Genomic DNA, 10,987 nt, shown 5'->3' with positions numbered 1-10,987 from the left:
AGGTAGTAGATCATGGTATTTGTAGAAAAAAGATGAAGACAACAGGTCTAGGTAGGTAGGTGGTCTAGGTAGGTAGGTAGGTACCTATGGAATATATAGACATTATATCCGTCTGGACATTATTATATCCGTCTGGACATTAGTTCCTACGTAGTCATAAAAACCATCCTGAAATTATAAGAAGGGAAGGTAATAAGGTCGGTACCGCGACCCTTGCTGTAATTCTTTTAGCCCCTCCGAAAGAATGACCAGCTAAGGTAACCCTTACTAGATTTTGTTACCGTGTCGGTACCCCGACTCTATGGCTGACATACTGTCCATAGACCCCCCCCTCCCTATATGGTAGGTACCTACCTCTAGGTCTACCTCCTCTGGTACCCGGCACTTCTTGCCTGGGTGTAAGAGGTACTCGGCTGGGCTGCCGACGTCATGGCCCTGCCAATCGAGACGTCTCGTCCTCGCTCTCTCTGGTTCCCTTCTAGCTGCAACCGGGACAGGCTGGGTGAGGAGGGTCGTCCAACTTTGCGTAGCATTGTGTCAAGCTCCGTATGAACTGTTCCCTGCCTTACCGCCCGCACCTCAGGTAATAAGGCTTTCTTATCTCCGGAGCTTCCAATCCCGACCTCTCTCCTCCCTCATCTCGCCCTCATCACACCTCTGCACCTCGAGAACCCTCATCCGCCTAGAGTCTCTCCGCGTGGCCACAGCAACAGTGCCAGAATACTAGTAGCTATAGCGTGTCTAGGTTAGTATCATACCTACCTATTTAGCTCGGAACCGCGATGCTTTATACTGCTCCGCATTCCACGTCAATAGATTTCGCTGTTCCCTCCCCGCTAGAATAGTAGACAATCGGGGATCACGGAAGCATTACGTACCTCGTGCCCCAGTCTCGTCGTCATTTATCCATGTTGGCCGCAACTAGAGCGCACTAATCCGGTACTTGCAGACGTAGACGGGAATCTCTCGCCATGGCCTACCTATTCCCGAGCCAGCATGTCCTCCAGCATTCCCTTAGCTCGCCGTTGAATCCGCGGCCGTTGAACTCGCGGGCCCGGGCCAGTCCCGCGACCGGGGCCACGCCGTATCAGGCCCGCCCAGAACTCTACGGCGCCTACTCCATCGTTGACGATGCCAAGGGCAAAGCGCAGAAACTCGGTACCGGAGCTCGGCAGGGATTTGATAAAGTCAGCGAGGCAACGCAGGCCTCCTCGGGCACGTTGGAGCTGTACACCCCTACATTCTATGCGGCCGCCACCTTTGGTGGCCTTCTCGCCTGTGTAAGTGAACAGAGCGGCACCTCTGACGGTCGGAACCCCCTCTCACATGTGTGAATCTCAGGGGTTGACCCACACTGCTGTGACGCCTCTCGATCTCGTAAAATGCCGTCGCCAAGTCGACGCGAAGCTATACAAGGGGAACTTCCAGGGCTGGGGGATAATTCTGCGGCAAGAGGGCTTGTCGGGTATATTCACAGGATGGGGCCCCACGTTGTTTGGCTACTCGGCTCAGGGGGCCTTCAAGTACGGCTGGTACGAATACTTTAAGAAGAAGTATTCTGACGTCGTGGGCCCCGAAAACGCGTACCGGTACAAGACGGTGCTGTACCTGGCAGCCTCTGCCTCGGCCGAGGTCCTCGCCGACCTTGCCCTCTGTCCGTTCGAGGCCGTCAAGGTCCGTATGCAGACGACAATCCCACCCCCATATAAGGGTACCTTCGACGGCATAAGGAAGATCACGGCGTCCGAAGGCGTCGGCGGGTTATACAAGGGTCTCTATCCCCTCTGGGGCCGCCAAATCCCTTACACCATGATGAAGTTTGCCTCTTTCGAGACCATCGTGGAGAAGATCTACGGTCGTCTACCCGGAAAGAAGGATGATTATGGCAAGGCTGCCCAGACAGCCGTCTCCTTCACCGGTGGTTACCTGGCCGGCATTCTCTGCGCGATCGTGTCGCATCCGGCCGACGTCCTCGTCAGCAAGCTGAATGCCAACCGGCAGGTCGGCGAGGGCTTCGGAGCCGCCGTAGCCCGGAACTATCGGGATATAGGGTTCGTGGGGTTGTGGAACGGCCTCCCCGTCAGAATCGTCATGATCGGTACTCTTACCGGCCTCCAGTGGATGATTTACGTGAGTGCTTCCTCCCGAGGTTCGTGCTAATAAGTAGCCCAGGGCTCGACGCTAACGGTATGCCAGGACTATTTCAAGATGTTCATGGGCTTCCCGACGACCGGAGGGGCCGCACCGCCTGAGAAGAAGTAATATGAACAGGTCGTGCTCGAGAATATGAAAGTTCGGTATGTGTAAGATGTGGACCGGGGGAAATGATTCATCTAGCGGGGTGCTTTCCGAATGGATTTTGGCTGTTCGAGTACGGATCCATTATATGTAGGTAGTTAAATGGATTCAAGCTAAGATCGGGTATCAGGTCCTGGGCGCTGGACACTGGGGGCTGCAGTAGTAACCATAGAATCCACTCCCCTATTTTTCATCTTAGTAAGTTCCCGATGGTAGTAGGCCCTCGAGCCCGCCCGTGGCGCGAGAATAACCGCCCCCATATCGAAACCCTTCACCGGTCTACTAGCTGGGGGCGCATTTCAGTCATCTGCGTATAGAATAGCTGCACATACGATCCAACAAGCGATCGCCCGGACCCTATTGGTGGACTCGGAAGTCCTTGGTAGGGTCGGGTCCGTCAGTTCTCGCCTGGTGAGGATGGAGACGTCCATCGGATTACTGCTAATGCGTCCCGTAAGTTCGGACGTAAACGGAAACCCAATTCCGGTTTTGGGGGGGCAGCAGAGCAGGGGCTCCTCCGTATAAAAGGTCCTAGTTCGTTCGAGTAGCCGTTCGCCTCCTACTACGTAGCAGCAGCGAGTAATAGAAATGTGCGAAGGATGTGTGCACACTGAGGGCGCCAAGGGTGTCACACCTCAGGAAAATCGTGCTATGCCCTTTCACGATCATTAGTAACGAGAGCATACAACCCACGGCTATTGGAGAGCGGCGGGGATCATGTAGGTGGCTAGTCGAAGCGGGCTAGGTTGCGTCGTTTATTGCCCTGCAGGCTGTAAAGCGGCTTCGTGCTCACCCGAGTCGGCTTGGGTTGCCTGTGCGCTCAGCGGGATTCTACATCCGGTGGGAGTGCATGTATGTATGTGTGGTGTGAGAGCTACGAGGTAGGTCTGTACGTGCGTGTGCGTGTGTATGCTGGTAGGCGTGTAGGCGTGTAAGTCAGCCAGTGCGAATGGTGATATGTGCTACGTGCGGCCTTCGATGTATCACCCGCCGCCTTCTAGAAGGCGACGCCTCACAACAAGACCATCACAAGCATCAGGGGCCTACAGGCCTGCCACATGGATTTTCAACTGACGGCCATAGGGCGGGCTGGCCACACCACACCTCCGGATTCCGTCATTGCGCGTTTTCCACGAGATGCACCCACCACCCGACTACCGCATCTCGTGCGTAGAACAGCCGCTCGTTGGCTGAGGCAGAATGCAGGGCGGCGCTTTCTCGGTTCTGACTATGTGCAGATCAGCGAATAATGGGTAGCACAGCAGAGCCAAGCAGCGTCAAGAAAAGAAAGCGGCCGCCACGGACGCTCGAGGTGTGGAAGCAAGAGGTGGCCTTCAGGTCCTCCCGGCAATGGCGCCTGGGCTGAGGGCTTGTCCGTCCTTGGAGCAGATTCTTTCCACTTCGAGCGTAGCTACGGCGGGTGACCAGAAGTGTCGGGCTGAGCGTGGAGGGAAACGCACGATATCGTGACCGCTCACATTTAACCCTCTTGGGACACCAATGGCCCTGGGATCAAGAGGAGAAATTCGGCCGAGTCCACCGTGTGGTCGGCGAGCTGGGGTTGGCTACCGTTCGGGGCCACCTGCAGGACTAAGGAAAAACAATATTTGTTGGTCCCGCCAACAGGCGCATCATCTAAGGGCGTTGTCGCCTGCGTGCGTAGTACTGCGTCCCCCCGCCCTTGTCAGGTAGATTCCCCCCCGTTGTTGGCCGCTAGCACCCCATGCCACTCGATAACCAGATTCTGGGTATGTAGGTGCTTGAGTTAGTATCGTAAAAGTAATCGACGTAGTTGGTGTTTGGTGAGCAAGGAAGAGAGGAGGTGCGGAATCGCCGTCTTTTCGAGGAGAACGACAACGATGATGTGCGACGAGGCGCGCCTTTCCCGTGTCGCAGACCACGGCCGTGGCGACCACGACAGCCCTACGGGATATGGGACGGGAGACTTGGCTGCCACAGCGCGGTGATACCGTCCGTCTCGAAACTCGGCGTGGCGCCGGTTGCCTCGATCTCGTCGTCACTGATCAGTGATCGATGCGGGCGATGGACGGTGGGCCATGCCTGCCCGCAGCATTGGGACCAGCAGTCCTAGCAGCACCGTGGTGATCACCTGCTCCTTCGGGCCTAGAACTCGTGGGATGGTCGAACCACAGGCGATGCCTGCTCTTGGCCTACTTTGGGAGCATGGCATGTGGAGCTAGTGAGACACCGATGGAAAAGACCATGGTGAGGCCCCGGTTCCCCCCCACCTAAGTCAATCCCGCCGACTTGCCAATGGCAGCCGAGCTGGGGATCAGATTCAACACTCTGCGTCGGGGTCCCTACGACGTAGGTATCTGTGTACTGAGTGGTGGGCCACGCCCGGCAAAGCTAGAAGCGTACCTAGCGAGTTGCCTACGTTTCCGAGTTGGAACGGGACCGAGCAGCCGTGAGAACGAGTTAGTCTTTAAATCAGTAGGCCAGAGCAACGCCAGCCCGGACGTCGAGTTGTGTGTGTCAAGGTCGAGTGCGGGATCGAGAGACGGCGGGGTAGGAGAGGAGGGAGTCGACGGCCACGCACCGAAGTTATCTGGGCATTCGGGCCCGGTGCCTGGCGGGCAAACCTCGGAACCTTTACTAATACCTTTTATAATGTTCCTCGCACCCCGTGCGACTTGTTAATAACAGCTTGCCTCCTACTCCGTCTAACACCGCTCTCCACGCCTTCTTTATAGACTAGATCCGACTCTGTGCTGAGGCGGTTGTCGTTTCTAGGGCTGATCTGGTGCCTTGCTCATAACCCTTAGCCCGGCGTGTTCCCCCTGCAGTGGGCGGGTTTGGCATCTAGGCCACTCCTATTCATCTGATTACCCAGTATCGCGTGGTATCTTGGGTGGCATGGGAAGCAAACTAGAGAAGAACCTAATGCATCTGGAAGTGTGCAAGGTGCCTACATACCTATAGTATGCACCTACAACTCGCTGCAACTCGGCCCTCGTATTGGATGTATGCTACATAATAACGTAGTAAGGATGGGGTTCCGTTAATCTGATGATCCCCATCCCCATGGGTGTTCCTGGTCGTGCAGGCATCGTAGACGTAGACACTACATAATATCGTAGGTGGGTGGGCACATGTTTTACATTACATAAACCCCGACACGCTTAATTACAATTACCTTAGATGGGCACCTATAAGCCTGCCGTCGAACCAATGCTGGATATTACCTAACGCTACGCTCCGCGTATACCCATTACGAGTACGTGGGTGGCTTCAAAGGAATCAGCGGATCGACAGCATGAGTGGAGAATCGCCTTATATGTACGTATGCGTGAATACAATACGTACATAGGCACCTATATAAAATGGATGTCCGGAGAACTGCCAACAATGGGGAGGTATCTCCTACGAAAGGTGTAGGCACCTTAGGTGGAGCTGGTCCATCGACCGAGGCCCCTACATGCACTAGATTAGGTACCTTCAACCTATAGGTACCTAGGTACCTACCTAAGGTAATGTAAGGAGACGGCAGATACACCTATGGACCCTACCTGCACCTCTCTCAAAGGTACCTGAGAGAACTGGTATGGTACCCGTCAGGGGGACCCGTCGCTAGGTATCTTAGGTACCTGTACGCGAGGGCGAAGGAGCCGGAATTCCAATTACCCCATCTTTTAACGCCTCCTGTAGTGCTGAGTTAAATGTGGCTCTCAGTGGGCTCCTTTAGCGACACCCACCCGCCCATCGATCCCGGCCATACTTTAGTACCTCCAAACCCATTCCGACCGAACCCTCCTCCGGCAACTCAACCTACCTCTTACCTACCGCCTACTCACCTTTACCTTGTCCACGTCGTCGTCCGCCGACCTTACCTGCCTACCCGACCTACCCACCTCGTCTATAGACATACTGACCTCTCGATCGTCTCCGGATCCTCTCACGCGATAGATATTATACAGCCTTGCGCATCTCAACCTCGATCACCTCGCAGCCGATAATCCATTGCCGTCTCCTCCTAGGTCCCGCCGTCGAGATCGACTTGCCGTGCAGGTCGCGCGCGTGTCTAGGACGAATATCGGCTAACCCGCCGAAGCTATTGGAATCTGGGCGACTCGGACATCCCAACAACGGATACGCCCGACACATTGGCGGCGTAGCCTAGACAGCTTACTCAACGCGAATCTGTGCTGTCTAGTGAATTTATCTCTCACCATAACCCTGTGTCGCTGCTTTCTATATAACCTCATCGCATGACTGTGGCCATCGCCTGCCTCTTCCCTCGCTGACTGACTGCCGCGCTCCGACGCTGGCTTGTCACGACCAACCCCCCGCTGCACCGGCCATTCGCTTGCTTACGCCTCCGTTATGGCGAGTTTTTTGAACAAGTGGAAAGCCGGCGCTGCCGTGAGTAATTAGACCCTAGTTTAAAGCTGCGGTGGACGTGCCTACATAGGGTGCAACGTCTCGCAGAAGTTGAGCTGCGTGCGTAGCAATTGGCCAAGAAAGCTGATGATTCACTAGTCTGCCACATCCCCAGCAGGCAAAGATGCACAGAAGAAGAAGGACGAAGCCGCGCCGGAGGTTACGCCGTTAGAGAAGATGCTCCAGAATGCCGGCGCACTCCGACAAGACGGGAGTGACAAGTTCTTCGGCATGGAAAATGTGAGCCTCCCCGAGCCTCTCCGCCCAGCGTCTATGCTTCGTTTGCTTTATAAGAAATACTAACCTGGGTGGCGTAGTTTGGTAATACCTGGTAAGGCTTCCGTATCCTACGCGCTGGAAGAAAATAGAGCTGACGGCGACTAGCTATTGCAATTCTATCGTCCAAGCCCTCTACTATACCGCGCCTTTTCGAGAACAAGTCCTCAAATTTCCACCGCTGTCCCCTTCAGACACGCCCAACGGCAACCGACCCAGGGTCAACGTGCAGATCAGAGCCCCGGTGGCGAATGGAAGCGCGCACGGGGGCGCGAATGGGAACAAGAAGAGCCTCGCCGCAGAAGCTATAGAGAAGCGGAAACAGATCAACGCAGGACAACAACCACAGCCAGTCCGACCAGAAGACAAGCCCGACACCCCGGAATACAAGAAGAAGCAGGCCATGCTGAAAGGCCCCATATTAGAGCTGGCGCAGGAAAGTACTAGCACCTACGGCATGGACGAGTGTACCTTCACGGGCCTGCGAGATATATTTATGGCTCTCGTCGACAGCACTGTCCGTACAGGAGTCCTCAGCCCGCAGCGCTTCCTCGAGATATTCAAGCGCGACAACGAAATGTTTCGGAATTCGATGCACCAAGATGCTCACGAGTTTTATGGGCTCGTGCTCAATGACATCATCTCCAATGTTGAGAGCACTGCTAATCGGTTGTTAAGCGAAGAGGCGTCCCTTCGTCATGAGGGTCTCGAGGAATCCCTCAAAACTGCTCTAGGCGCAGTCGCCAAGACCACTTCGAACGGCACGAACTCCCCAGGGACGGGCTGGGTACATAATATCTTCGAAGGTGTGTTGACGTCGGAAACCAAGTGCCTAACCTGCGAGACTACTTCACGGCGCGACGAGACCTTCCTGGATCTATCGATCGACCTAGAAGAGCACACTTCGGTAACCGCCTGCTTGCAAAAGTTTTCAGCCGAGGAGATGTTGTGCGAAAGGAATAAGTTCCATTGCGACCATTGCGGAGGCTTGCAAGAAGCCGAGAAGCGGATGAAGATCAAGCGATTACCCAAGGTTCTCGCGTTGCATCTGAAGCGGTTCAAATATACAGAGGACTACAGTCGGTTACAGAAGCTTTTCCATCGTGTGGTGTACCCGTATCAGATGAGGATGTTTAATACAACAGAAGATGCCGAGGATCCAGACCGTCTCTACGAGCTCTATGCGGTCGTCGTTCACATTGGCGGCAATGCATACCATGGACACTACGTCGCGGTAATCAAGACAGAGGACCGAGGCTGGCTCTTATTCGACGACGAGATGGTGGAACCAGTCGATAAGCATTATGTCCGAAATTTCTTTGGAGACAAGCCGGGAATGGCTTGTGCGTATGTTCTATTTTACCAGGAGACAACATTTGAAAAGGTGCGGGCCGAGCAGGAGGCAGAGGGGCTTGAGGAGGTTAGGATAGCCAGCGAGACGGCTGGCATTGCTCAAGAAGACGGCCAGCCGAACGGTCAGATCCCTGGGCTGACAAGACAGGTGACGCAACCGATCCGACCGGCTGAAGAGCCCGAGGGATTGACTACACTGGACCACGCTGCCACAGCACCTGACATGATCTTTGACCTAACGAATCCTTTACCAGCAGCGCCGCAGACCTCGGATCATGCAGCGCCGCCGATCCCCGCAACCCCGGCTGGGGTAACCGCGGCTAAGGAGGACGCCAAATCGAAGGAGGACAAGAACCGAGAGAAGAAAGAAGCAAAAGCTCAAGAAAAAGCACGCAGAGTAGCAGAAAAAGAGGAACACAAGGCCAAGGAGAAGCAACGCAAAGAGGCTAAAACGCGGCTCCGTGACGCCCACAAGACCAAGCATGATGAGTTGAAGAAAGCTCTCGAGGCGAGCAAAAAAATAAACGAAGAAGAGGGCAAGAGGGAAAACGAGGAAGAAAATAACGTACCGCCGCTAGCGAAGCCGATCAAGGAGAGTAAATCTATGTCTAGAAAGAGCTTTGGATTCTTGGGTAAGGACAAGACGAAACGCGATAGCTTAGAGGCGCCGGCAAACGGACAAAGCGACGAGAGCTCGGCACATAATCACAACAAGCCGGAGCAGCCCAAGCCGAAGAAGAGCTTTAGTTTCAACCTCGGACGAAAAAAGAGCCATCACAACCTGTTGTGAGGTGATTTATCCGGTGGTGTTTGTTTTTACAGGACCCGTTTCGGGGGGTTAGTTCTGCGCATACCCCAATCCGGCCCTACCACAACGGATACGGCATAGATGGAGTTCGGGGGGTATTAAAATGAAGTGCGAGGGTTCGTAAGCATTGGCGGAGAATACACCGCGGCTGAGGCTCGCTACGGATACTGTTGAGAGGGGAGGCTGCCTTGGCACTGGCGGCGCTTGACATCGATGCCGCTCGCATGTTGCCATGGGTACATGGTGTATGATAAGGTCAGCAGCTTGGGGGGGAGGGAGGTGGAGGAGAGAGAGAGCAGGATATATCCGCCGAGGAAAGGTCGGGGGGGTACGAGAGAAGATAGATCATCTTGATTAGATCATCTCGGTTGCCATCGATCGAGCTAACCCGATTTTTGACGTAGCTTCGTTGGCATAATAATACACTATTATTCGAGTACGCATCACTGCGTATTTCAGGTACTAGCAGCCTTCTCTCGCATGCACTCTTTCTACGTCACACAGATTCTCTCCCTCGCGCTCTCAGACGGAGGGAGCGCGGGAACGCGCGTGTTCTTTGATCCACCGATCGCGACTTGTCAAACCTAAGTGGTGTATAAAACCTGAACGCCCGCCTGAACTTTTTTTAAACATATATGTTCCCCTGAGCCCCATGGCGTTTCGCGATGCCAACCTGCGTGCTCTTCTTCTAGGCCCCTCCCTTCCTCTTCCTTCCTCCTCTTCCTCCTCCTCCTCCTCCTGGTGCTGCCGGCGCTGCTGCCATCCTAGCCCAGGACTAGCTCGTAGAGTATTATCAAGGTGTTGATGGCTATGAGGGGGACTGCGCGGAACCCGGCGCGTCAGCGAACCGAACCGGGGAGACGGGGCGGGGCGGACACGTACTTCGCATCAGGGTGCGCACGCTGGCGATCAGGTTGACTACCTTGGCCTTGATGCTCTGGGAGTCGGGGCCGGCGCCGAAAGCCGGGTCGTAGGAGGCGGAGGAGAGGTTGACTACCGAGGGGGATTAGCGTACTAGGGGAGAGAGGGGCGGCGCGCATACTGCGGGCGAGGAAGCGGTCTTCAGATAGGATCGCGATCGCGTTCACGAGGAGGACGGAGACTGTTTTTTTTTTTGTCGCGCGGGAGCGAGAGTTCCCGGTTAGCTGCTGCGCTCCTGTCTCGGTGGTGGGCGGCGCGGGAGCGAGAGAGGGAGAGAGAGGGAAAGGAGGGAGAGGAGGGGGGTACCGTAGAGGAGGTTCCCGAGGAGAAGCATCGTGGCAAGCTGGAGGCGGGCGACAACATGTGTGGAAAGGGGTGAGTGCTGCTTTGAGTCCCGTTGGAAAGGGGGAGGAGGTGTAGCGCTGGGTTGTCTTCTAAGTTGTCGACAGTGAGGGTGGTGGATGGTGGGTGAGTGTGTGTGTATTATAGGCTTGACTGACTGCCCAGGTGGAATGTGCATCATTAGTGTAGGTGTGCAGATGTATTTGTGGTGCTACGGTCAGGTACTAGGTACCCACCTACGTACCTAGGCAAGCGTGGCTCAAGTAGGACAGGTGTCAATGGCGAGCGTGGCGCCCGGACCTGCAGAAACGGACCGGCAGCCAGCCTTGCGAGGTACGATTCGCAACCCCAGATTTTGGGAGGTACCTTGGGGGTAACCAAGCACACACATATGTGTCTTGTACCCCGGCACGTCTTGGGTCTGATATTGAAGGCTGTAGTAAACTGTTCAAGCATCGCATCGATCTGTAGGTAGGTGTCTTACGCGCTCACCTCTCAACCCCTTCTGGCACATTGATTCAAGCCCAATATGAGGTAATAGCAGCTACCTATGGAATAGCAGGGCTGTTGGGACTGCACTCCTACCGG

At 55.1% G+C, this 10,987-nt stretch overlaps 3 protein-coding genes across 3 annotated transcripts; 2 read left to right on the top strand and 1 right to left on the bottom strand.

Annotated features, from left to right (window-relative positions):
• Nucleotides 1–275: 275 nt before the first annotated feature.
• Nucleotides 276–2,853, top strand: GGS23DRAFT_553419 (mitochondrial phosphate carrier protein). Its single transcript, XM_051515474.1, has 4 exons — nucleotides 276–745; nucleotides 950–1,280; nucleotides 1,342–2,130; nucleotides 2,197–2,853. Exons 2-4 carry the CDS (start codon nucleotides 972–974, stop codon nucleotides 2,260–2,262), a joined length of 1,164 nt encoding a protein of 387 aa, XP_051375786.1. The 5' UTR covers nucleotides 276–745; nucleotides 950–971; the 3' UTR covers nucleotides 2,263–2,853.
• Nucleotides 2,854–6,053: 3,200 nt separating this feature from the next.
• Nucleotides 6,054–9,591, top strand: GGS23DRAFT_553416 (cysteine proteinase). The gene is made up of 4 exons (XM_051515473.1): nucleotides 6,054–6,681; nucleotides 6,799–6,939; nucleotides 7,017–7,030; nucleotides 7,084–9,591. Exons 1-4 carry the CDS (start codon nucleotides 6,643–6,645, stop codon nucleotides 9,116–9,118), a joined length of 2,229 nt encoding a protein of 742 aa, XP_051375785.1. The 5' UTR covers nucleotides 6,054–6,642; the 3' UTR covers nucleotides 9,119–9,591.
• GGS23DRAFT_553413 (Yos1-like-domain-containing protein) lies at nucleotides 9,592–10,626 on the bottom strand. Its single transcript, XM_051515472.1, has 4 exons — nucleotides 10,364–10,626; nucleotides 10,179–10,238; nucleotides 10,019–10,129; nucleotides 9,592–9,956 (listed from the first exon to the last, which is right to left on the bottom strand). Exons 1-4 carry the CDS (start codon nucleotides 10,578–10,580, stop codon nucleotides 9,901–9,903), a joined length of 444 nt encoding a protein of 147 aa, XP_051375784.1. The 5' UTR covers nucleotides 10,581–10,626; the 3' UTR covers nucleotides 9,592–9,900.
• Between the last annotated feature and the right edge of the window lie 361 nt (nucleotides 10,627–10,987).

This window comes from Durotheca rogersii (genome assembly GCF_024521655.1).
Source record: "Durotheca rogersii strain YMJ 92031201 chromosome Unknown GGS23scaffold_3, whole genome shotgun sequence".
Classification (NCBI taxonomy): domain Eukaryota; kingdom Fungi; phylum Ascomycota; class Sordariomycetes; order Xylariales; family Xylariaceae; genus Durotheca; species Durotheca rogersii.
Note: the sequence above shows the minus strand (reverse complement) of the source record. Positions and strands in the feature narration are given on the sequence as shown.